The 27946-nt window shown below is 40.0% G+C and overlaps 1 protein-coding gene across 13 annotated transcripts in view; it reads right to left on the bottom strand.

Annotated features, from left to right (window-relative positions):
* LOC133416510 (RNA-binding protein Musashi homolog 2) overlaps positions 1 to 27946 on the bottom strand; it is a 210336-nt gene that overhangs the window by 175440 nt on the left and 6950 nt on the right. For all 13 annotated transcript variants that reach the window (XM_061703506.1, XM_061703500.1, XM_061703505.1 and 10 more), the window contains exon 5: positions 23674 to 23715. In XM_061703506.1, the coding sequence (XP_061559490.1) occupies positions 23674 to 23715 (42 nt within the window). The remainder of the gene's footprint in view (positions 1 to 23673; positions 23716 to 27946) is intronic.

Below are 27946 nucleotides of genomic sequence, written 5' to 3' on the forward strand. Positions count from 1 at the left end.
TGTATAATGATAAACCTAATAAACTCAAGCATAAATATACTGCAGCCATTTTTTGTTCAATGATATAATCTTGACAGGCAAATATCCGCTCGAATGAGTCAACTTTATTCATAATGAGGCATGCAAAGTTGCAAAATTATTAAAAACCTAAATATTAAGTCAGCAATTTCCTTGAAAAGGCTGCTCCGAGTGTTTATCTTGGCACTAAATCTAGCATGAGATGACTCTCAATTTGTGCTTGACATATTTATAAAAGATCAATAAGAACAGAAAAACAATTTCAAAAAAAGATTGACTTGAAAACAGTGTCAAGCCCATTTGGTCTCAACCTCAAATATGTTTCGCCTTTTAAGACCACCGCTATCAAGAGTGTTTAGTGTGCAATTTGAGGGGCTTTCATTATTGCTGACAATCAACACACACACACACACACACACACACACACACACACACACGCACACAAAAAGACAGCAAACACAAGCAGTTATCTGAGACATCAGACGCTTTAGTGCAAGGATCATCTCAATTTTTGCATTTGGCCTGATTACAGCAATAAATAATCTCCGGACTATGTGCAAACTGCATATATGTGATATACCAAAAACCAATGCTTTCCTGACATGGTTGCGCGCTGATGGAACTAGCAGAAAACACTCCAAGTGAGCGAGTAATTTTGCTCCTGTTTATATGCAAACAATGTGAAGAGCTGCAGCGAGACAGGCTGGCTCAGTAAACAAAGACAACATTGCATTTTCTCATTACCAAGATGCATGAGGGAGGCCAAGGAAGAGAAATTAGCGCGCAGAACTGCAAGGAAAGCAAAGCAACCAGGTCATCTGCCTTGTTCGGCACTCACTGATTTTGATTGGACTATTACGGCACAAAACACCCCAAGAGGAGATGATTACAAAATTAATGGCCTCCAAAAAAAATAAAAATAAATAATGCTGCTATGTTCATGACCATGTCAATAAAGTCTTTAAGACCATTTCCGGTCAATGTTGACAACTGGCAAGTATAAAACTCTAAAGTCTATTTTTTATTTTTTTATATGAAAAAAGTGAGCACATTCATTCTAACATTTGTCGACAAATGTTCATTAGCATTGCATAAAAGCCAACAGTGGTGTTTAAATTGTGCGTCTTCAAATTACTGGCACAATTCATCATAACAGTGTTAGTAATTAAGCTCACAGTGTTGAAAATTTGCAGTAAACTAGCTCAGTCGTTTAATAGTCAAATTAATTCACACATTACTCACATCAATAACAAAGAGGTTGTACATCGTCTCATGCATAAACCTCAGAGAATCCCTATGCGCTTTGACGCCACTGACGCGGTTTGGGGGTCACCATCCACGAAGTAAAACCCGCGAATAGACCGAACCCGAAATGATTTCGGGAAAATCATTTGCGTCGTGCCCTTCCAGCGATGCGGCAGCCAATCATATTGCAGCGGGACGATTCGGAGATCTAGTCTTTGAGAGAAGAAGAGAGAAGCATCTTTATCTCTCGGAAGCTAACTATTAAACCAGAAAGGTAAACGTACATTAACATGGTAATAATATCTACATTGGTTACATACAGTTAACCGTTCCACAAAAAGTTTTATATGGGAACCTCTAAAGTTGAATGTGTTTGTAGTCAAACAATTTGGGATTGGACCTCTAAAGTTACGTAAAAATGACAGCTTCACCTCAACACTAATAACGATATTATTAAAAGTCAGTCATAAAAAATTCAAAGCTTTTATTTTAAGGTCAACATACTCCATATTGCATCTTTGCAAAATAACTGGATTTTGTGTGTTCAGTCCTAAGTGTGTTGTGGCATCGTGCACACATGTATTGTTATATCGGTTATGACATTACGCAATTATATATATATTTTTTCCCCTCTTTGCATAAATGCCACAGTGTTTGAGAGGAGCTAAAAGTCACATCAGATCTTCTAAGGTAAGCCAAGCTGACATTTATCCCCGTCACATATCAGCGTATAAACTACAGCTGAGTGAAAGTGAGGTGTGCACAGCCCAGCGCTATTACACAGGCAGACACCCACTGCATCATTTATCCCGGCCATAAATCAGCCCTCTGCTCTACCGCACTACTTTTTTTTTTTTTCCCCCTCTTTGTCCCAGCAGAGCTCTCTGACGTCTCATTATATCTTATGGCGACACTAAAATTACCTGGAGTCTAAGAGCCTAGCACTTACAGAAACGGGGGATTCCATCTTTGCGCACCTGCATGGCCATGGCTTTGCATTGTGCTCATTACGCCTGAAATGGTGTTTTGTTGTTTTGATTCTATTTTTCTTTTTTGTAGAATGGTCGGGGTGAGTAATGTTGTACGACTTTGCCACAGCCAAGCAAATCTTGCGTCTATGATATAGTGAGAGGATCTGCAAAATGAGGACATCTTGTAATGATCATTGAATGGGTGAGCTGACATTTGCTACATTAAGAGCTACAGTATATTGTTTTTTGCTGCTTATTTACAATAACCAGTACGCATAAGTCAACACTCCTACGTACGTCTCTACTCATTCCATAGCTACTTGAGGTATGCCACTGCAGGCCTCACTGAACTTCATTTTTATGGAGCACTGATGAGCTATTTTATGACTTTTCTTGTTTCTATGTGCACATTTGAGGAAAGTCTCTCATGCTGCCATGCAGGTCCTGAACAATGTCGGGTTTGTCTGAGAAGACCTTTTGTCAGATATCACATAATAGTTTTATATCGGGATTCTGTTTTGATACAGTTGAACCTCTTAAGTAAAATGTCCTTGAGTTGACACAATTTGATTGTGACCAACATGGGCATCCAAATTTGATTTGCTGAAATCTGAACATCACGCAAACACACAAGCTCAGCGTACTTCAGGGATCTTTGTTCAGTGAGCATCATTCTATCAATTTAACACTTTTTTTTTTTTTTTTTTTTTGCAATAATTATTCCAAAAGATGGCTCTCTTTTGTACATGACATTCAGTGAAACATTAGCATACCTCACAAGAGCTCAGTTCAGCAAATATCAAACAAGGCACAATTTAACAGCTCTACTGTACGTGTTTTGCGGTTTTTGCTTTTGTTTTTTTTCCCCCCAAACTGTTCTGCACACCTAGTTACATGAGGTAAGGGGAGCCGCCGGCAAAGCAGTGAGACGCCAGTTCACCAAACAAGTTGGGACTTCACTTTTTCAGTTTCCTTTTACACGTGTGTGACAAGGCAATTAAAACCACAAATGTCTGAGGGGCATAAGTGATACAAATTACTTTCACATTCCGTTTTTGTCATCAGCGTTAAAGAGTTGTTGTTTTCTTTCATTGATTTTGTCTTTATTTTAACAATAGTGAAACGTATTCCAATATTGACAGTTAAAAGTATAAAGTGGTACTAGCTGTAGAGATACAGACAGATGTTCTCAAAAAATATGGTGTTTTCTTTAGCTTTGAAGTTCCACTGTATGTGGGCGCGATGCTACACTAATCTTATTTATATTTTGAAGTGAAAAGTATGCCAGCAGTAAGCAAGCAGCGTACGAGTGACTGTAACTGGAAAGTAATCCCATTACGTAATACAAATGACTCAGCGGTTTTCCAAAAGTCGGGGCATTATAGAGGTGCCGGTCATTGGGTAAGTTCCGCCGAAGCGAGACCCGGGTCCGAATGAATGATCCGTGGACAGCGAGGGTAAAAAGCAGCGCAGCGCCACACAGGCCAGGCGACAGTAGAGAAGGTAAAAGGCTGTCATCACCACAGTGAACACAAGACAAAACGGGCGTTTTAGTGAAGGTGCAAAAAAGAAAAACATCAAGGGCCAAACTATTTTCTAAACTGTGAATGTGAAAACGAAGAATATAAACAACACCTACAAATAAAAGGGTGAAAAAGATTTTCTTCCTTTCACATATCCTCCTTTTGTCTCCACTGGCCATACCTCCTCCATTAATTCCTGCGTCTCCCCTCACACTCGTCTCCCATTCAAAGAGCGGCGGCGTGTTTGTTTGAGAGGCTCTTGCATCACACCTGTTTGTTTAAGCGGCAAAATGACGCTGGAGACAAAGCACGCCCGTCTCTGCAGACGGCTTGGATATAGCCCGTGGTTGCCAACAACACAGGACTCCCGCTTCCGCTCACCCTTCTCGTCGTGCTCCCTCTGTCTTTTCTCTCCCTAACCCGGGAAATCCAGAACACTGTGCCTCGGTGATAATTCCTACAAGTACAGCAGAGCATTAAATACTCCCGGAGAAGCCCAGCTTAGTCCAAAGGATGATATGAGGTAAAACACTACGTGTGGATGTACTGGAGGTTGTTAAACATATTACCTAAAATTAAAAAATACAAATCAGCTGCCAATCATGAGCGAAAATCAAGGTTGAGGCAGTGTGTTTTTGGCTATAAAAGCGCAGCTTAACAGTAAACAAAATTTGGATAAAGCAGTGTGGAGAAAAAAAAAAAAAAAAAAAAAAATCACCATCAGAGCCATTACGAAATGAAATCTGAAAGGGGGGGGGGGGAAATCAAAATAAAAAAAGGAATTCGGTTACTAACACATTACCAAAAGAAATGCCTAGCGTGTGTGATTTTACACTTCCAGTAGGTTATGGCTCAAAGGCCTGTTATCAGGCAGTCAGCATTATTCTCTCAAACAGACCTGAAAAGAATCACTCTCCAACCTCTACTGTGGATCTAATTCCTCCCAAGAGGCATCATACATACATACATAAGCAAAATCCACACTCAGTCCACACAAGTGCGCACACATCACATGAATAATCAAAGCTATGCCACTTGAATACACAAAAGGAAAAGTTGTTGTTTTTTTTTTTTGTTTTTTTTCCATTTTATTCATCAGTTTGGTGGGCATAAGGGCAGAGTAAAGGTTAGAGACAAACACACTGTCAGGGTTAATAGTCCTGCTCACTTTGGCCCCTAAATGAACAAGACAACCTATGTCTTTATTGACAGACTGCAGTAGTTGCATAAAGTGCGGAATGAAAGCTATAGTGCCGAATGGCCACTCAACTCGAACTAGAAAACATTTCGCAACAGCATTATTGTTTTCTTACACAACCCACTGGGGCTCTATCAAAGCAAGATATTTTACTACTTATATATAGCTATTACTGCAGAACACCAGATTCATGATTATCTGGTTGAGCTCAATTTGGGTTTTCATTTCCACCTAAAATTGTACAAAACACAATAATGTTTCAGCTTTGCTCTTGGTGTCTTGCAGCTTTAGTTGAAATTCAAAAGCTAATGTGTCAATATCACAATGACTTTGTTGTCATGAAACTCTGAGGTTTTATTATAAACGGCCAAACCTTTGCAAACATGCAACACATGGTAACGTCTCTGAAAATGTGTTTCCTTTATTTTTTTTTATCATTTTCCTTTCCATTGAATATATGCGATCTATGCATGTCCCACACCCTGCTCTGCTAGCTAGTGTGAGTAATAAGTAATATTTTATCATCCACAACTAATATTAATATTTTATCATCCACAACAAGTCATTCTGATCCTATATTTTATATTTTTATGATCATAATGAACATTCTGCATATGTCCCTGAAATTGCTGTCCACCCCCGGGTTAAACTGCGCCTTGAAAAAAAAAAAAAAAAAAACATGTGACATTATTTACCAGTATTCTGTCTTCCTTCAATGGAGGCTGAAACAGTGGCTGGTTGCAGAGTAAATATTTACACTTGTTAACATTCAACTACACACACACAGAATGGAAATTGCACAAAACATGTCCACTCTGGCATAGTGACGTATGAATTGATATTAAAACCTTTAGGAAATTTGAAATATAGGATATAACGGTACACAGTCAGCTTGCTAAGTGAATCATGTTGCGAATGTGAAGGTCCACCATGTGCTCATAAAATGCAAATGGCGCACACTAATGTCCACCCTGTCAGCAACATTGTACGCTGTCTGCTTGCACTTAATTTCTTAAAAAGTTAAAATAATAATAATTAAAAAGTGGGAACTGGACCATTGTATTTAACAGTATACCATCTACTTAAAACAATCAATATGAACTTCAATGGAAAATCTCGGATTCTTTTTTGGTGATACTAATCGAAGACGCAAGCCAGTACATGCAACACTTTACAATAGCTTACAATAAATTCAATTTAAAAAATTGGTATTATAAATTAATTTTTTTTTTACTTATTTTACCTCATCATTTAATTTAATAAAACTTTTCTCTATGATTTAATTAACCAAATTTGCAGCTTTTTTTTTTTTCCCCAAACAGGAGCCGCATCTGAAAAGAAAAAACAAATGTTGCTCTTTAACTGGCGATTGACACACTGTCAACGTTGTGTGGGAAGCATGCAGGTTGGAGTACCTGAAGCCGAACCGTAAATTTGTTCTGCTCACGTTAATATTCATATCTACAACATTTGTTCTTTCTGTGGTCTCTGGCCCAAGTGTAAATACAATATTTACCGGTTAAACATTTCTAAAGCTCAACTTGCTCCCCTGCTGCTTGACATTTACAAACTTGGCCAGTCAATATTTAAACAAATAAATAAATAAATGAAAACTCCACATAAGATTTCACCACTGAAGGAGAATCTAATGTTTAATACCAAAGTGAATGTGTGAGTGTGACCCTCGAAAACATCCCCTCCTCACATAATCAGATGAATACACTATTACATTAGTGCCAAACAGAACAGACAGATTCATTTTAGAAAGCCACTCGATAATATAATGAAGAACAGCATGCTTCAGTCTTTGGTGTTCTTTAAACAACTGATAACCATTTTAAACCAATTTAATTAAGGATGAAAATGATTTTTTTTTTTAAATTAAATAAATCAACACCAGTAATGAGGCAATAAAAGACAATAACAATCACAAAGAACTAACTGAAAATTAATCCAAACAGAAAATATAATTAAAGTTACACTAGATTACTAATATATATTTAAATTTAATGGTACTGTAGTCATAGCAATACACTAGGTTTAAATAAAACAATTTCATTTAATTATCGAATTGCTTTAAAGGCCATTACAATTTCTATTTTGTGATAACAACTACCAATAGTCCAATTACTGACGCTACACAATTGCAGTTCATTGCCAAAAACACGCCTACATGTTAGAAAAGCAAACACTTTTAATAGGCTTGACAATAACAGCAAACGACATTAATTAGGAGAACACGATAACGTCGAAAACAGGATAATGAGCCTGCAACCCGGTAGACTGTCCATGTTGTGTTATCTATTATTCCATGACTATTTCGAATGCGTTTTCAAAATCACTCTCTCCATATTTCACCCCGTGTACAATAATCTCATTATTCTCGCTCTTATGACAATAGGAGACATTAAGGGGGCTTCATCTAGCCAGGAGGCTCATATAAAGTTTGTGCGATGTCTGACTGGTCCTGTGTGGGCAGGTCAATGTCATGAAAAACAAGGGACGGGTAACCGTGACAACTGATTCAATCTACCCTGGATTGTCAATTTCATTACCCTCCAGGCAAAAACAAAAATTATAATAATCCCATTCCCATAAATGATGATTTACACGGTAATATATGTCAAACTAATCACAATGTCAATTTATTTCTATATTGACACACGCACGACTAATCCTCGTCACAGTTTCCAGATTCATAAATCAACGAAAACCATTCCTGTGCGCAGTCGAGCTTCCTGTATATTCGTCTCCAAATCGCCATACTACTCTCAGATGTGAGTGCAACCTTTTTCAACATCACGCTCCAATATTTCAAATGTATTTTAAGTTGAAACAAAAGGAACGATACTTTTAGTTTTTTTTTTTTTACTGAAAAAGCAGCTCATCTTCATGACCAAATGCTTCAAAGCTGTGAACATTCAGTGCCTTCAAGAAGGAAAAACACTCAGGGGGTGTGTGTGTGGGGGGGGGTTACTGTATGTGGTTTCAATTGCTGGAATATTGTTATCACTCCAGGCACCAGAAAGAAAAACAGGTATAAGACCCAAGTCTTGAACCGTCTGCTATCCACCCACCCTGGGAGTCGACCCCGTCCTCCTCTTTCTGCGCTCTGAAAGTGGCGTCGACTCGCTCCTTTTTCTTCTCTGGTCCTCCCCGGTCTCTGTTTGTAAGCCTGAGGGAGAGGATACCTGTGACCAAAGGCCAGTTACATGGCAACCGAGCCAAAAGGGCTTCATTCCTCCTGCGCTGCGGGGTGCTGGCATTTACTCCCCCCCCCCCCCCCCCCCCCCCCCCCCTCCTCCCCCCAGTTTCATCCTCAAGGCCTCAAACCCCACACAGGAGCCTGAAAGAAATTGTCTTTGCTTTTTCAGCTGCCTCCCTCTTCCCACGTTAGGGGAACAATATTGCACAAAAAGAGACGACGACGACAACTTCCTGTCCCTTCCTCCATTGTGGAGGCCAAAGCTAATGTTTATTGCGCTTCACTGCGAGTTTCCTGCCTGCAAACTCGGGGATTATTTTTGATGGCGAGAACAGTCAACCTCTATATTTACTTGCATAAATTTGGGTCTACACAAACACACACACACAAACACACACTGAGCACACAGATCGAGTGACACCATCCAACATATTCACTCCAGAGGGAGAGAAGAATTGAAAAATGTTAACATTACGGTGGCCAGGAGTATTTAATTTTGTACAAAATGTCAGAAAGAGCCTCTGTTCTGCAAAGCGAAATCCATTTCGTCACCGTGGGCAAGATGGCAGCAAAAGTCTCTCTTGTAATAAAACAATTTCTGATTAAAGTCGTTACGAGTTGTGGTTACAGAACGGTGCATATATTGCTGTTACTATTGTTTTTGAACCCCCTTGTACTATGCAGAATTCATATTCAAGTGGGTTTCCAGATCGTATTTTATGGATGACAAAAATAACTATGCTAAGTGGCAATTATACAATTTCGTTAAGATAATTAAGTCTTCATAATTGTACAGCAAATCTGAATTTAACACCAGAAAGACCGATGGTACGTGACAGGTTACAAATCTAAACTTTGCCTCCACTGATATTGAAACACGCTCTTCCCCATAACAAAATCCTTTTAAAAAGTAAAAATGTGATTACTTTATTAAGCAGATTCACTCCCAAGTTGTCCTATGCTCTTTGTCACATTCTTTAAACAGCCTGAGCGTTGGCTTAAGCATTTCAATATATCATTGTCGATGCGATTTATGGCGACAGTGTGTTTTCAACTGACGATTAAATCAATTATGATGATGATGAGGCATTGAATCATTTGTGTTAACTCCAACTCTTGCGCTACACAGTAATTCAGTGACCCGCTTTAAATCATTTTGAGTTCCCTGCTTTGCATAGAGCCTATGGGGATTCATGAAGTATCTTCAGGGGAAAGTAGGCACTAAGTTCACAATCTTTCCAGAGTCCGCCGTGACAGAGAGAAGGAGCCGGCAGAAAGCTCATCGATCAACGACTGGGAAATGCCAAACATCAAGTACAAGGCGAGTTTTCAGTGCAACCTTCACGGCTGCGAGAGCTACACATCAGTAACGGCGCTATGAATAAGAAGGCATTCATTGTCACTTGTCCAATTAGGACAAACACTTTATAAAACAAGCAGACGCTTATTTCATAACCTAAAAAAAAAATGTTCACCTAGCTCAAGTGTTTCTAACAAAATACTACTAAGAAATAGTATAAAATATTGGCAGGAACCTAATCAGTTATTGTGGAAATTGTAACGTTACCAGACTTCTTAAGAAGGTCTCCATCCAAAAATGTTCAGATTTTTAACACTTTCGTAAACAGAAGACGAATTCACTCATAAGCAAACTGCAGAATATGATGACATATAAACTCAACCCTGACGTCATCGCCGTATGGTGATTATGGTGACATATACTTCTGTCCAAAACACACCCATGGTAAAGATAAAAAATACAGTCAACTACTGTTTAATACGTTCTACAAATGTGCACAGAGCGTTCTATTGCTGACGGGGCCTTGTGGAGTATTGGTGAGATTATCCTACAACCCCTCGTCCCGCGTTTTAAAAATGTTTTATTATTGTTCTATTTACAGATGGGTTTTTTTTCTTCTTCACATATACAGTATATATTTGTGTTGTCACTGATAATGTTACTTGTATGTTGCATGGAGTTGTTCGCCGGCATTTTGCCCATGCACAAATTTTGAAATCAATTAATAATCGAGTTTATTAATCGAGATTTCAGTATCAGTCAAAATAATCGTACTTATTAGTTTTTCCATAATCGCCTAGCCCTACATGCCGGTTGTTTCAGGTATTTAGCGGAGGCCGATCTGGGTGACTTGAGAGTAAGCGTTACGAGGCGATAAAAATTGGACTACAAGAAAGCGAGTGAGGAATGTGAAAGATTTGTTTTGTTCTTCTTTCACGTAGCCACGACTCTTGAATATGAGCCGCCGATGCAGAATGCAGATAAACAAAATTGCATTGTGTTCAGCACAAAGGCTTTTCTGTGCTTTTAGGCAGGGTGGTGTGGGGGGTGGGGGGCGGGGGGCGGGGTATTAGAAGGACTGACCATGCAGCAGATAGCTGCACTGTGAATCCATGCGGCAAGCTAACTAATTACCCCCCATCTGTGAAAAATGTGCAGTGCAGCAGTGGAAGGGCATTGCTGGATGCCACTTCACTATTCCACCCTTCATATTCAACAGAAGCAAGAGGCAAATGAGGGGATGCAGAGGATAAATGAGCAATATTACTGGCAACAGGCAGATAAGAAGACAAGAGAGAGAGGGTGAGACAGAATAAACAGACAGAAAAAGAGAAGGAGAAAGTGGTATTCTGTCCAAGCCATTACCTTCCTGCTGGCGACATCAGAACGACCAGTGTGGGTATTGTTCAGTAAATTGATCCATCAGTATATCGCACACAACAAGGTGGAGAGACTGCATTGTAATAACAAATCCCTGCAAGAAGGCATGTTTTACACCTGACGGATCTTCATCTATCATCCGCGCTCCGAACCACATTTTGTTATGAGCACATTACTATGAGCAATATACAGTAAAACTATGCAGGGAATAGTTAGCAGAGCATTTGGTCAATATTTCTTTAAAAGTATCTAATATTCCTCCCCAGTGAAGATTGGTTTTCAGAGTCAATTGAACACTAATATCAGAATAAACCTTAGCCCTCCCATCTCTTGTATTATATTTTGTGTGCTCCATGTTCCAGCGGCTTCCAGTAGCGGTTGCAGACAATGAGCTGAGAAAGCTCAAGACCTTCTTTCCCAGATACACGAGTGTAAAATGCATATCATATAGCACAATGGCGCTTCAGAGAGGTTTTTGTACATCCATGTTTTATGTTTCAGTGCTGCTGGATATCTGATGACATGCCACATCGCGACTCGAACGTGAGAGGAAGTTGCAGCTGAAATTTCTCCGCGGCGGCCAAGATGTTTTATTGCACCCACAACAAGCTCCTAATCTCATGAAGCACAATCCCGATGGGCTCAAATGATATGATGAAAATATGCAGACACTGCCTGTTTAAATTCAGTCTTCAGAGAAAAGAATTTGGCCACTGACATTTAATGGATAAGAGAACTGAGAACGGGAATAGTTATGCCAGTAAAAGAGACAAAGAGGAGACGAGAAACACTCAGATGACCTCACGTTTTGCACAGAGCTAAATAAAAGATGATAAATATGGATTATAGTGGCCAATGGCCTGGTCTTTTCCCCCCCCCCCCTTTCTAGTCCCAGAAATGTGCCTCTAAATTTAGCATCAGATTTATCAGGCAGCTGCAATCCAGGGAGGAGAGGACTTGGGTATAAGGGAAGGGAAAATTCAGAGTAAAGGTTGAAAGATATCTAAAAGACAGGTGCAGCAGACAAAAAGATTGAGGGGCGGCGAAGGGTGCCATTGTCCGGGTGATTCTGTCCATCACTTGGCACTTTTAGAATGAAAATACATCTCTACTAATATCCGCCAGTCAAACACACACACGCGGAGACACACCACCAGCAGACGTGCGAGGAGAAAGAGATGTGAATTTCAATTAAGGTAAGGATATTAAACAACTGCTACAGTTATAAAACTCAAAAAAGCAGATAATGACTCCAATACCTTCAGAACGGTAGCCAGATGAGGGAGAAATACTAAATCATTCACACAAATGTGTAAAATACAACCTTACAACCAGAAAGAAACGTCAGCATGGGGACAAGTGATCTTGGCTCTTTAAAAATCTACATTTTCACTTAATGTCTACTAATTGTAAACTCTATACGGAGTGAAATGGGAACTCATGAAACGGTGCCACTAACAAGCTTCGCGTGAGGCAAGTATGTCTGCCTTATAGTCAGAGCGTCTGGGTTCAAATTTAGGCTCGGAACTTTCTGTGTGGACTTCAGATGATTTCAATCTGCTTCAATGTTTTTTTTGCGTGTGTGTACAGGCACTCCGGTTTCCTCTGACAATCCAAAAACATGCTTGTACGTTTACTGAAGACTAATTCGCCCAAAGGTGTGAAAGTGAGAGTGAATGATTGTCTATACGTGTCCTGTGATTGATTGGCAAGCACGCCGGGATGTCAAAGTAGTCCTGGTTCGTAAAAGGAAACTCTCACCCAGAGGGTCCAGCTCACCCGTGACGATATAAGCGGGAGAAAATCATATGCAAGTCTGCATCATATGTACGGTACCTGCAAATCCAGACTACTCTATGAAACCATTCACAACATTTGCCGTGTTTGGTTCTGTTAAAACCAAAACTGGTAAGACCTCTCTGATAGTTCAGTCATTTGATCACGCGTGAACACCATCTGGACCAAAGCCATCAGATCAAGACAACTGGAAGAGGTGAGTCTCAGACCGCTTGTCAACAAACTCTGCCGTGCTTCATGTCAATTCATCTAAAATAAGAACTGCTGCACGGCCCACAGACACCCAACAGTCTTTAAACGACGTAAAAATGACAAAATTACTGACAAATGATATTGACAGACATCAGAACAGCGATTTGCTTCTTTTACCCGACCTCAGAAACTGGTTAGCAATGTATGGAATATAATTGCAGATACAAGTGTTGCATCGATTCCATAGATTGGCTTGAGTAATCACAGCATGTTTTAGTTTTTCTCTTTTCTTTTGAAATGCAAAGCCAATTTCACGATAAACACGCTGGATTTTTTGCCATTCTATTATATCTTTACACCGTCACTGAATTGTCTCGCTTACCATCTCTATCTTTTCTATGAGAATGTATTATTCATTCCTGTGAAACTAATTCTTTGCAGAATGAAAACCAAACACTTTGGTGTTTATTAATTTACACACATCCTCAACATTCCATGAGACATGAACTCCTCTAAAGGGTTTTAGTCCTCAACACCTAGAGCTGTTTTTATGTTCTGTATGACCTGACCACCTAACGAAGATGACAAATTCCCGTCAGCTAATCAAAGTCCATGTAGTGCATATGCGGATTAGGTTACATCCATTTAAAATAAAAAATAATGAGGAAAGAAGGTGAACATAATTTGGACCAATATAAATGCAAAGAGCCCATAAGGTCAAAGTTGGACTAATTAAAAGCGCTATAAAATTGTCTGGCGCTGTAAAATTGCTGCATGTAGCAATCAATTAGGAATCACGAGATGGCGTTGGGCAGAAGCAGCCAGGAAATGAATCTGTCAACACGTTCATTCTTGTCTGATAACACAAAGAAAATTAAGTTGCAAAAAAGCTGTTACAAGCTACACTTGTCTTGCTTATGCATTAAGTCCGTTTGATTATTTCCCATTATCCTCCACTTTTCAGTAGTAACACAGAAATGAGGCTCTTTGTGGGTATGTTTGTCAATTGGAGCAAATTACAAGACATTTTCTATTAAAAAGTCTGAGCATTTGGAGCATGTCGCACCAGCCATTTTGATCCATTTTGTAGGCAAAGATGCTGCCATAGCTGTAGCACACCTACAATGTCATCATCAAAAAATAAAAATAAATAAATAAATATTTTTTTTTTTTTTAAATGATTGAATGGAATATATTACCAGTCCACGTGGTAGGGTCTGGTGTCAATCATGGTCAATTAAATTTGATCATCTCAATTTAAAAGCAATGAGCTCTCCGCCGTGTGGCACAGACAGTTTCACCATAAATGAGTCCAAACGGCCTGCCTTGGAAAATTCTCAGAGCGGACGAAAAAAAATGGTTTTAAATGTTGACGCCCGCAGTTTTGAGCGGAGAATGTAAGATCAAACTGTGCTGGCAAGTCAAAGGATATCTAATTTCAAGGTTAAATCATGTGCAATAATTACTTCATTTATGAATTTGCTTCAATTACAATTAGTGCATTGAAGTCTTACAGTGCAGAGAACATGTTTGTTAAACATTGTGCCTGGCATTTTGAATAAAGGGTTTTAGATTATAATTGGCATGGTTACACATTAGCTGGAGCTGGTTTAAATCTGACGTTAAGGAAATGTAGAATATTTGTTTGTCCATGATAAATACTGTTAATTCAGTAACTAAGCATCACCTACCAGCCTGTTGTGCATAAACCCATGTTGATTTTACACCTAAAGAACAACACAGGCAAATATAGCCTAATTCTTAAAATCAAAGTCAAACAACTAATAATATTGCTTTGGTCCATTTTGTTATTTCTGGAAACTTGAATGCATCGAGTATGAAAGACATTTTGAAGAATGTGAAACATTTCAGTGGAAAATACTTTAATTGACGAAGTTAACAGAGCGAAGACAATACTAATTTGTTTTTTCCCCCCATTGTATTTCATTCACAGCAGCTTGTTATTTTTTGACTTTGTGTATATCACAATATTTGTCTAGAATCCTTGCATATTCTTGGCACAAATGTGATTCTATTAATACTCGTGTATAATTACTTGTGCTACATACTGTACCACTCATTTACTTCAATGTCTTTTCCCACAGCGTGTCCACATTGGAAATATTATTTCAGAGTTAAATTAAATGCGGGATGCCATCTCCCGGACAAGCAAACAGACAAATACAAATTACGGCAAGGCAATGTGAGAACATGACACAAATGTATACAGATGATAAAATATGATGTGGATGACATTGCCTGCGATGAAAAATTATTGGCATGGGCCCACATGTCAGCAGTAAAATGGTGAATGATGTGTGGAAGATAAAGGTCACAGATGAGGACCGCAACATTATGTCAGGAAACAGCCAAGGTCTTTAATGCCCCGCGTTGATCCAGTAATATACTATTAGGTCTCTTTCACATCGTATATCATTTTTATCCTAAAGTGACATGTAACATGTGCTTGGAAAAAGGATTTTTGCTTCCATTTGTGTGGAAGCGAAAACAGCACAGTGCATGCCGAGGGATTGCATCGATGAGGGTGTCCTCGTCAAATGTGAAGGAACATGCCGCACGGTCTGTCCGCTTGCATATCCTTCCCGCCTAGCTCCGTTACATCTCAGGCCTCGGCTGCTTCTTACTAACAAGTCAATGCACATGGCTGTCATTGGGACAGTTTGGAAGCTATTAAACAATTTCTGACTGTGCAGAGATCAGTCGGAACAGTACTACTTAGGCAGCTCCCACTTTAATGTAGGAGGACTAAGCAGCGAGGACTGAAATGTCAACTTCAGTCAACACAGCGATGTGTGTAGAAGAAGAAAAAAATATTCCAAAATAAATGTATAAAGCTTGGGAAACTACTATTTACATTTTTTATTTGTAAGCCATTGCAATTTTAAGAGCATGTACATTGTTGAAGGGAACTTTGATAGTTTCTTCCTTCTATTAAATAAAAACAAAGATGTAGAAAATGTCTGGCTTAGCCACCTGTCATGCGGTGCACTAATGTAAGCCATTTAGAAATGCTACAGTATGGTGAAGAGGGCCAGGGTGAAAGACGCTGTTATAGTCTGTGCTGACCAAAAGCATTTGCAGTTAATTGTCTCACGGTTAGATGACTTCGAAATCCAAAGAGTTGTTTTAGAAGACCCATCCCAGGAAAGCATTTGCTCAGGTTTTCCAAGAATCCAATAAACTTGTGTTTCAATGCCTACGTTAATATGTTGATGCGGTTACGTGACATACAAAAAAGGCTTTTGGAAAGAGGGCCTTCAAACCAACGTCCTCTTCTGGACTGCGTGCAACCCCCGATCCTGGCTGGATCACTGTCCTCATTACTGTCAGTCAGCATCAGGTTTATCAGTGCCAGGCTCCTGCACAGCCCTCTGTCCTCTCTGCCCTGCCAGCACTTGCCTGCCTGACTGCTGCCATTGGTAAGCATTGGAAGAACCCCTCATTCCACTAGAAAACCTAATGACTCTCCACCAGCAACCAAGGAGACCGGAGCAGAATGAAGGCTGGAGAAAGAGGAATCACACAAATGTGCACGCCACTTACAAGAGATCTGACAATTATTCACACAAGAAACAGTAACAATTTGCACACTGATTTATCTCTCGATTGAGGTATAAATGCTGGCAAAGAAACGTACACATTAAGAAAACACAGAAAAAGAGCATGCATGAATCAAGTGCTTTGACGACTCGTTAACTGGGTCAGCCTGTTGGCAATTGTGTTTGACCACCAAACAGTCATTCATTTGTTTGCGCTTTGGCCCCATTTTCATCTGGAGCAGTTCCACCGTGGCAAACGAACGCAGAAGAGCTGACAGGTCAGGGACTTAAAGGCAACACTTTGACACAGTACGTAAAACCACAAGCAGGAAGAAGGCTGCGCCCAGTATTAGCATTAGCATAGCATACAGTACAACATTGTAGTATCCCACAAACAACTAGTGACTGATCCAGGCTTTCCACAGTCTCTAACATTATAATTTTTAAGTGGAAACCGAGCAAGCCACCAGAATAGTTTAGGGTGCAGTGGCTCCGATTGTAAGGACTCAGATTTGATGCTCGTATGTTTAAGAACTGTTGTGGACAAAAACATGAAAGTTCTTGGAGAGAGGCTTGAGCCCTGACACAGGTGAAACTTGTCACTAAACCTCCAATTGTTGTTGCAAGAAACACACTTCCAGAATTTAGGGATTGGCAGCATAAGCAGTGTATTAGATCCATTGGTTGTGTAGTGGTTCCCACAGTTGTAAAGAAAAAACAAAATACAGGTACCTGCACCTAGAGCATTACAGCAAGTTTTAGTTTGAGTACAACTAATATAAAATTGAAATTTACTTAAAATGACTAAGATGACATTGATCAAGGAAATTAGGTAAAAGATTTGACGTCCTTTTCACAACAACCTCTCTTTCCTGCATTCTATGCGTGCTAACTAATTATCTTTAAAGGGGCCATATTTTGCCAAACCAACTTTTTATAGTATTTGGGATGTAGTATTATCTCTATGAATATGAATTAAAGTCATCCACGCATTCATATGTTCCAAGCGTTTTTCTTCCAAGAGAACTGAAATCGGGTCATTCGAATTTCTCAAGCTTATCTACATCACTAGCGAAGATCTCCGCCTTCCCTTTCCGCTCCTGAGCCAGCATTCTCACACAAGTGGGTCTTCTCCACGGAGGAAACCAATCAGAAGAAAGAGGGCGGTCTTAGCCAAATATGGACAAAGCGGACACAAAACTGGGTCAAACAGAAGTAGCTGTCAACGGGGTCTTTTCTGCACACTCGTATGGCAAAACCAAGGTTTTGTCTTGTTTTGAAATGAAATTGAGTAATGGAATGGGAGAATCTCTTTCTGAATGTTCTGAACTCCTGTTTTTTATGCCAGTGTCATATTTGGACGATCTGGGCACAACCGAGAAGTGTGGCTCAATTATCTTTATGGCATATTTAGCTGATATGATGTTTTTCTTTAGACCTTTAAAATACTTGGTGGAAACCGCAGCATTCGTGTTACCTGAATGGCTTCAAGATGCAATTCATCAACAATCAATTCTACACATTTACATCTACACACATTTAATGAACCGATTAATCGACGATTATGCCCAGCCGTAGTTTAATGTAAATGGTATGCAGGAAATGAAGTACTACGCTCATACGTACAAAGCCCACATTGTTCGAATAATACTCTCCTACATTGCATTACAATGATGCTGGCCGACCAGCTACACGGCTGACAGTCCAGCAAAACATGTGCGGTTATCAGAGTGTTTCTGAAGTCTTTTAACACCAACTGTTTTTCACACTCACACAGTAGTTGCATCCTTCATCTCACGGAGAAATTACAGACAATAGCTGTGCATGCGTTTGTAAGAGCGGCATGACAAACCACCGGCTTGTGTTTGGCATGTCTTTCCTCACTATGCACCGCCTCTTGGTTACAATAGACTATAAAACCCATTTCAAATCCCATTTATCCTGAAAAAAAACAACAACAACCAATTTCTATTCTGTGGGATATGTTGGTTATTTGCAGCTACTAGTAGTGTGCCATATCGCCTGACATGTGATGTCGAAATTTGTATAAAATATGGCATCCCATTCATTTTGTTGATTTGAGTACATATGTGCTGCGTAAATGCCCTGGAACATGGAAGGTCTAATAATTATCAAATATCCCCCTTCAAATGACAAATATCTGGGAGGGCTCATTGTCAAGCTGAACAAAAGTGACTGATATAGCACTCTGTTCTTCATTGAGGACTTTTGTCCTTGATTATTCTTTCAGACCCGTGCAGCTGTAGAGAGTTGGAACACGGAAGCTGGTTCTTTTAATAAACTCGTCGAGACATTCAAAGAGCCTGGCAGCCACTGAGGTTTCGTTTACCCAGCAGTGAGCTGTGTCATTTAAAATAAGAATCATTTTTAAGATGTGGTATATAATAATGCTAACTCTAGATCAAATAACAGAGCAAGGTGTAAAACTGGCTTTACACGGCAGGGGAATCCTAAAAGAAGTGGCAGAGTAAGGTATTGAAAGATCGAGTAGGACAGGAACAAAGTGGCATACGAAAAATATACATGTACTGTACATGTACAAGCGACTTTGTGTGAAGTAGAAACCCAGAGGATTGATTTACTTCTCGCAGCATTGTTATTAGAATTTATTAAAATGTAAGGTTTGGATCTCATGAACCGGAATACACTTTACTTTTTTTTTAGGTCAGGTCAAAATCAATCATTTTAACGCAAAGTGTCCCAGAGAGCAGAGTGTGGAGACTAGTCAATTTGCCAGTCGTACAAAATGCGTGCAATAGAGAGAGGAAATGAAATGGATAAAAAGGAGCTGTGTGTGGAACGAAAAAGGAGAACTAAGACATAGCTCCCAGCAATGTGGCTTTGACAGTCGGCCGTTAAAAGGGAAGCCACAGTCACAGGTGGCAGCCTCAAGTAAAATAGAGGACAGCGTTTTGACGTTATATCATTGAATTACCTCAATCATGCTAAGCCTCTCTCTTCACAGACATTAACAACATACAGGTTAAGTAACAGGACAAAATGGCCGAACAAATAAGATACGAAACATTTCGGTGAGTGTTGTCACAGCTGTCTCTATTAAGGTCATATTTATTTGTGCGCAGTCTTCTTTGTGCATGCCAAAATCTCCATGAGAAAACAACAACCCGAGCAGGAGGGACGCCAAGAAGGCAAACCCCTTCGTGAGGTGCGAGGAAAGGGTTACGTCCATAAGATGCCGCTATGTCCTTTAATTTTCATAACAAGCTGTGACAACTCATCTCCGACTGAAGTGGCCACAGTCCCACTGGCAATTAAATTGTGCGCGCGACTCCACTGTGGGAAACAAAAGCGGCGACAGCAGCAGTCGTGACACCTACCGTCGAACGCTGAATTTTGAGCAATGTCAGTCAGTGGAAGGCTGGCTTTGATTTCTCCGAGAAACAGAACAGGGCTTGTCACGCCATTCGCGATAATACTTTCTGGGAAAGATCAAGCAAAGCGATATGGCAGGAAAGAGGATCTGACTGACATTGCTTTTGGGGTGCTCTTAATTCTTACTGAAGCCTATTATTATTACAAACTTTTGAGCAGGGAATCAAATCTGAAACTTATGTCACATATTGGGATTTTTCAAGAGTGTCCTGATTTTCTCAGAGAGTAATGCATGATTTGAAATCAGTAATAGCTCATCTATCAGTACTTTACCGTGGTTTTGAACCCGACTGATTATTAAATAACGCAATTCTGGTGGAACAGAAAAAGGAGTCGCACAGAGGTGCAGTCAATGTGCCATAAAAAAAATGCTATTACTGTATATTTTTTATGAGATGGTACAAATAATAATGTAATATTGACAGTATTGCAAGTGACAAATGCATACATACTGTAAGTACATGCGCACAGGTACAACGTGTGAGAGCATCACAGCAGGATGTCAACCTCCCTTGACGATTTTGCAATTTGTTCCGAAAACGGGAGCAACTTACTGGCCACTGTCGGGTTTTTCAAACTCCCAGAGATCCGCAAAATAATTTGCAGTAATTAATAAAGGGGTATATCCTGACAAAAAAAAAATTTCAATAACTACTTACGGGAATCAGAGCATCAACATAACAAAACCATCCGAGCAAACTGCTCTTACATATATTTTCTATGACTGAATAAAAACTGATATGATGGAGACACGGCACGAATCACGCGATCGTGTCTTGGAACTCAGCCAGAGGTGCGTGCAGTTCCTCCACACAGCGCCTCGAGCCAGCCACAATATATACTTAAGGCTGTCAACCACATCATGTGATGCATAACACAAACCAGCTAAACTAGAAAACATGACTTCATCAATCTGGAGTTTGGTCCGTCTGCGGCTGCGTCTTCGAGGAAGGTGACCACAACATATGTCAGCGATGTCACGTTACGGAGCGGCTGCCGAGTGAATGCGGACGCGTGTGATTGAGTGAGCCTCATTCAAACAATCATCACTATAAGCTTGCATTAGTCATACTGTTATGTTTTTGCTAATAATTCGAATAGGCAGTTTAAACAACTGTTGGCTTTTTTGCAATACAGAGAAAATAAATTGGTGGCAAATTTGTATTTAAGAAATGATAAATGGAAGTAAGTGAATCTGGTCACATGCAGCATGAAAATAGTGTCCCGAAAAAACATCAATGAGGTCATAAGTCGACTTGAAGATGTCCAACCCCTAATTTAAACCCACCACAAGGATAAATTATAATTTATGCAGCCAAATATTGAAATCTAACAGTAGATATCAACGTGTTTTTCGGCTATTTTCTGTTGCCTAGCTGAACTCTCAGGTTTACAGACACAAACACTTTGTCACATAAGTGTTTGATCCAGCCACAGACAACTGTCAATCATTCTCAGAGGCAACCTCATCCCTGGATCTCGAAGTCTATAAATACATTTGACCTGCCTTTCTTGGGTGGAATATTCCAGATAAACTCGAGTCCCGTGACAGGTTTCTTGTAACATGAACAACGGCTTGCATTTCTTAAGCATGTTTTCTATAATGTGTACAATCTGGGCTTGTCTGACCTTTTTGACCTGTGCCAATACTCAAATATGCCGACGGTCACATTAAATAAGGGTGATGGCTGAAATCAAAAGGTACACAAGCCCCCAATGCACAGAGAGAAGCAGACGCCTTGTGCATGCTTTCTGACTGATTTGTTTTTCTTAACCCTTTGATACAGGTATGCCCTTAAAACTTTTTCTTCCATTGCTGTTTTCCTTCCACTCTAAATTAGATACTTCTTTAATTTTTCTTCTTAACAGTTGCTGCCAAAAAGCTTTTGTCTGAGTCTTCCTCAGAGTGGAAGTGTCGGTGTGTTTGGCCACGGGGAGCAATGCCGTCTGATACAAGTTGTTTTTCTTGTGATCCTGTCATCCCGGTGCAAACACCTTCACTTGTTTACAGCCAAATGTCCTCTGTGTTCACCTTCACTTCCTGTCTGTTTCCAGCATTAGCCTACGTGCCGTACATAATGCGGCTTTTTTACCCTACTGCAGCATTCAGCGGCAAAAGGGTCATTGTCAGGGTTACCGATGAGGTCACCGTTAGCCGTGAGAACATTAGTGCTGATTGGACTCGTCACCATTTGATTCCCGAAGCCTGTGTCGCTCGTGCACCGGCCGAGCTGAGCTCCTTTAAACTCGAACGGGGTCAATTCCAACCGAAGCTGTGAGCAGCAAAGCAGGCAGGCACGAAGAGAGTGGAGAGGCAAACAGGACGAAGGAAATGAAATTTCAAATGCTAAATATATGGGACTTTTTCTATACATCATACCATATAACATATACAAGTATAAACTGTATCTGAAACTCGAGCTAGATAACTTATACATGCAGATTACAGTATATATCATACCGCAGTAAACGCTCCCTCCATCAAAGTGGTTACATCCCCCCCGCCGCAATATGTGAAAAGCGTGAAATAGAAATAGCCTATTTAAATGTTTTTATAACATTTACGGTGCTTCAAAAAAAAAAAAAAAAAAAAAAAAGGCCTTTAAACACACTTAAAAAAGAAACACATTTGAAGACAGACTAATCTATTGACAGACAGCAGGCGTGATGGAAAACAAAAAAAATTTACAAACTATTTAAAAAATTGAGTAACAACGGCAACATCACAAAAAAGGGATTTTTTTTTTTTTTTTTTTTTATATAAATACCGCCACTACGAAAACTGATCATCATTAGGCAAGAATGATGATTTAATCTTTTTGAAGAGCATAGATTAACTACAACCTCAACACAAGATTTCCTCGTTCAACTGCATCTCAGATGATGTTAATAAATCCGGCTTGCTGCCGACGGTCACCGATTTCTCATTAAAATCGGCATTTAAATTTGCTCTGCCTTTGAAGGTCCGTACGCTGAAGGCTGATGACGCCACACGTGAAACCTCAATAACTCTTTAGTAAAACCTCGAAAATCGCCAAGAAATTCCCAACTGCATTCTGAGTCAAAAGTCAATAGTCAAGCATAAATGCGCTCCACTAGACTCTAGCGCGCGACATTGTTCTCACAAAATGCTGAGGGGAGGTGGTGTGAGAGGGCATGTCAACAAAGCCCTTGACTGTGCTTGCAGCAACATTTGCACAACGTCGCATATTTAATTGTCAATAGAGATACTTAAGACCAGCGATCAAGAGAAAAGATAATATGAATCATGAACAACAGCCCCAATGTGATTGGAGCTTTGTCTCCACGCTAATTGGGACAACGTTTAATATGCGGGCGCTGCCAGATGAAGATATTTCTAAATCACTAATGTCAATCTATCCCCTTTGACTGAGACAGTAAACATGATTTATATTTGTCAGTGAAGATGACAATTTCTTGCGAATTAAAATCAGCTTATACCAGGCCCATGGTGAAATCACAAATTCCACAAGGATGTGCTCCAACAATGCTGCACATATTAGGCAGGACATTGTCTGGATTCTTCTTTCTGAAGCTTTCCGTCAGAACAAAGTTGCACGTTAGGCTCCAAAATGCAAATAAATCCATTTGCTGCAATGGTTTCATTTCTATACAATAGCATGAGGAGGAGCGTGAAAACAGTGACGATAAAAAGAAGAGATATTTTTAAATGTGCCGAGCAGAAACAATGTGCGAACAATGGAGCCAGACGAGGTATTTCTCTAAAGCAAACAGACAAGCCCTGCCTCTTTGAATCTGCTGCGTGGCCACAGAAAATTAGGTACGGTGCTGACACCAGACATAATCATTTTCTTCGAGGAGGCCTGGTGACCAATTTATTTTTCTTACCTTAGGCTGGGCGCGACGTGGAAAGGCAACCTTAGGATCAATCTGAGGGAAAGGAGAAGAAAAAAAAAGTCAAGATATTTTAAAAGCATTACACTGAACTTTTCTAATCCAACATCACATGACTGAATCCTGTGTACTGAAGAATAAAACTTGGCCTTTTAGAGTGACAAATTAATTATTCAGTAGATTCAAATGTGACTTTTTACTAACCGTGATAACTAATCAAAGCATTTAAAGGTTCATGAATGCAGACATGTGGTGTGCTTTTAAAAGGAGAAAGCCTTTTGTTAAACTAAAGGTGTATTCAAAATGGAATTAGTGCAATCACAAATTAAGTGCACATGAAGGACAAAACCGCATGAAAACGGGATTTTTTTTTAACACAAACATCATAAATAACGACATCATTACTTCCCGTTTCTGTCCAATCTGTTGAAGGTAAGGCTTAGTTAAATAAGTAGGTTAATCATTAAAATGTTGAGATACATTTTCCTTTGTTTGTTGTTTTTGGTTAATTGGTTAAAAGGGTGAAAATCTGCAGCAAGGGTTGAACAATAAAGCCATAAATAATGTTTCAACTATCATGTAATGAGTCAAACTCGGTTTGGGATTCAAATGGCAAGTTGATTTGTCAAACATTGAATGCACCAGGCAATGGCTGAACCCTGTTACAACATAAATGCAAATTAAGGAACTGGAGAACTGAACAAACGACTTGTTTCCTTTCAAGTTGTGACTAGTAGGCAAAACCACACGCATAAACTTTTCTATTGTGAGAATTATTAGCTGCATCATGCAGTCCTTTATACAGATAATTTGCTGAACAAGTGTCCCTAATTACTATCCTCGTCAAAGCTCAATTGATGGAGCTCCTTTGACACATTCAAGGCATAAAATTAATTAATTTGACTGGGCAATGAACCATTAGGAAAATCATATTCATTACTGCTGATCAGTGTCGAACAATATCCGAACAATGGATGGGTATAATATCGATTCAATTAATCGTTAAGAACTTGGTCGATTGTGTGGAATTGATTGTTGATTAATCATGTCAACTTGGGCAAATTGGGGTGCACTACTTGGTTGCAACCAGCAGAGGCACTGTTGGTTCAGTATTATCTACTTGTCAGTCTAAACATGACAACTCCATATTAATAAATCATGTCATCAAAACAGAGGGATTCTCTTATCCAATTAAAACAATAATCAATTAATTGATTGTACTTTTCCCATCATTGATCAAGGCAATGTAGGTACATGCCCATCCTTACTCTGGACAATAATGGACGCTAGACTCTCCAGTTGATGTCGTAACATACAAAATGTTCCAGTAAGAAAAAAAAAAAAAGAAAAAAAACTAATAAATAAACGAGGTTAGCCACAGCAGCCACAGTTTGACTTGGTGTCGTCATTATGGTGGCGAGTCGCTGTTACTTTGACCAGGAATCGCTGATTGAATATGACAGGGAGAAAATGAGAATCCCAGGCTGGTGACGCCTCCAAATGCAGGATGCATGTTTGCCCGTCTCGTGCTTGTTATGTTATTAGCTTAATTTTCCCCATTAATTTCACTTGTATGAAGGTATGTCACACTGGGGGGAGGGGTGGGGGGGGGGGGGGTGGTTGGGGGCGATGGGTCTCATCAACCTTGTACTATTTGCAGTTACGGAAGCCAATTCTAAGCGTTCATAAAAGTTGTTCCTTCGGTGCAGATGGATCCATTTGAGGAATGCGTACCCTGCTGGGGAAAACAGCCGAAACTAAATGAAGGCAAGAAGCATCTGTACGGCTCAATTAAGCTAAGGAGAGGCACTAGGTTTTAATGCGTTTGAAGGGAAACCATGATGCGCTTTGTCATTGCCATCATTTCTGCCAGTCTCAGTTATTACTGTTATCTCGCTAAATCAGGTCAAAATGAGAAATGAATTCAATAACACCCGAGTATGGAACCCCTGCTTGTAATGAATTTCATTTAAAGATTTGTTTTAGCACTTAGCCTCAGGCTTAACCAATTGAAACTCAATTACTATGTCTGCCTTGTTTGCGCCAAGACAACATGTCCTGCTTGGAATACCGAATTCCAGTGCTTGTTGACAGACAACATCATCTTCTGTTTAGGTCAAGGGCCATCTATTACTGTATTTATTTGATTTATAATATCATCAAACTGAGGCACTGTTAAAAACTATGTAAAGACAGAAGGGTACAGCTTCTCTGTTCACATTGTTTCTAACAGAGTAGTACAAAAACTGTATTAATAACGTACCTATGATACTAACAGAGCCGTGTAAACGAGGAGAACCGACGATCCAATCCTTTGGAGAAATAGTGCAGCAGTACCTTTTTAGGTCACAACGTATGATGAATGACTCCTTTGAGGAATGTGAAATCAAGGGCAGGTGAGGTGTAGCGATTGTTTCCCGTGTTTTTACATACTCATGCATATGTGATTTTGTGGTTCAAAACTGTCGGCGCCCCTAAGGCCACGGAGCAAATATACGCACTGCCCCTTTGCACTGGATAACCAGAGTGCCACATATTACATCGTCTCTGTTTCACCTGGATCATCTTCATGATCATTTACATATTAGTAATTTACTAATATTTTGGCCCACTGACTTTTTGTGGTTTGGGAGAAAAATGGAAAGATCCAGCTGAATAATAAATGTCAGGAAGGTTGATCCTCTTTTGCGAATCATTAAAATAGCAGAAACGAAAAACGTGTAGAAGAGGGTAGATGTGGACCAAAACGTACATTCAAAACCCATCCATCCATTTTCTGAGCCGCTTACCCTCACAAGGGTGGCGGGAGCGCTGGAGCCCAACCCAGCGGGGTACACCCTGAACTGGTTGCCAGCCAATCACAGGGCACATATAAACAAACAAGCATTCGCACTCACATTCACACCTACGGGCAATTTAGCATCTTCAATCAACCTACCACGCATTTTTTGGGGGATGTGGGAGGAAAGCGGAGTGCCCGGAGAAAACCCACGCAGGCACGGGGAGAACATTCAAACTCCACACAGGCGGGGCGAGGGATTGAACCCGGTCCTCAGAACTGCGAGGCAGACGCTCTAATTCAAAACAACCTAAGTAATTCCAATAGAACTAGTTCAATTCTTAGCATTTCAGGCTATGCAGGTAAGGTAGACAACTAGCAGCCTAACAACTAGCTAACCCTAACGTCGACACGTAAACTAACCAGTAAGTAGATACTTGGAACAATATGTTGCGAATGTGAACGTGCTTCCACTTTGGAACATTAGGTTTTATTGGTCACAGGATTAGCTGCACAAATGCGGGCAAGTTGTGCTATTAAGAAGCTTAACACCTGGCATTTACCTTTTGTTTATTGTTTTCCACCTGTGGAACTGTGAAGGTCATTGAGTTGTTATGTTACCTCCGGTATATGTGTGTGTGTGTGGGGGGGGGGAACTTAATTGACATGCATAGTGTACCTCCAAGTTGTTGTGGATACATTCGACAAAACTAGCAGACCTTGACCAATTAAAGGTTCAGTGAGAAAGAAAGCACAATGTTAATTACAGGGGGTGGGTGTACAATTACTTCCAGACGACGGTCACCAAGTCTAATGTTACTGTAGTAGTATTTGTACATTAGTATCGGAGGATGCTAGGATGTGATTTCTCATTTTGCAGTCACCGCACAAAAAGACATGTACGCAATGGAGGTTATACAGCTGATTTCAGACGCGCCTATACGACTACAGTTACACTTGTGCTTTGTATAAATGACGCCACACACGGAACATAAGTGGGTCCCCGAGACATCGTCACAACCTACCGTGTCAAAGTAATAAAAATGAGACCGAACAGACCGAGAGGTCACGACCTCCCCACAGCCAGAAACCCAGCATTTTTTATCTTCTGCAGCCTTTTACAACAAGGTCTCTACAGGCTGCTACCGAGTGAGATCAGCTAAAAATCTTACAAAAAAAATAAAATTAAAAATTAAAAAAACTGTCTGTATAATCAATGCAGCTCCTGGGTGAACAAATATCTGGCTTCACACAACTGCACGGTGTTTAAACTTAAAGGAAAGGGCTTATCGAAGTGCGCAGCTTCTCCCAATTTGGGGCTGTGAGGAGCTCCGCAGGTGTTTGCGTGTGATAGCGAGCAGAATGGACATGAAATTAAAGCGTGAATGATTCATATCAGAGCTGTCAATCTCTCCCGATCTCGGCAGATGAATAAGGGGCCGTTTGTTATGCTTCTAAATCAATGAGAATTTCACCAAAGTCAAAGAC

Source organism: Phycodurus eques, chromosome 17 (assembly GCF_024500275.1).
Source record: "Phycodurus eques isolate BA_2022a chromosome 17, UOR_Pequ_1.1, whole genome shotgun sequence".
Classification (NCBI taxonomy): Eukaryota; Metazoa; Chordata; class Actinopteri; order Syngnathiformes; family Syngnathidae; genus Phycodurus; species Phycodurus eques.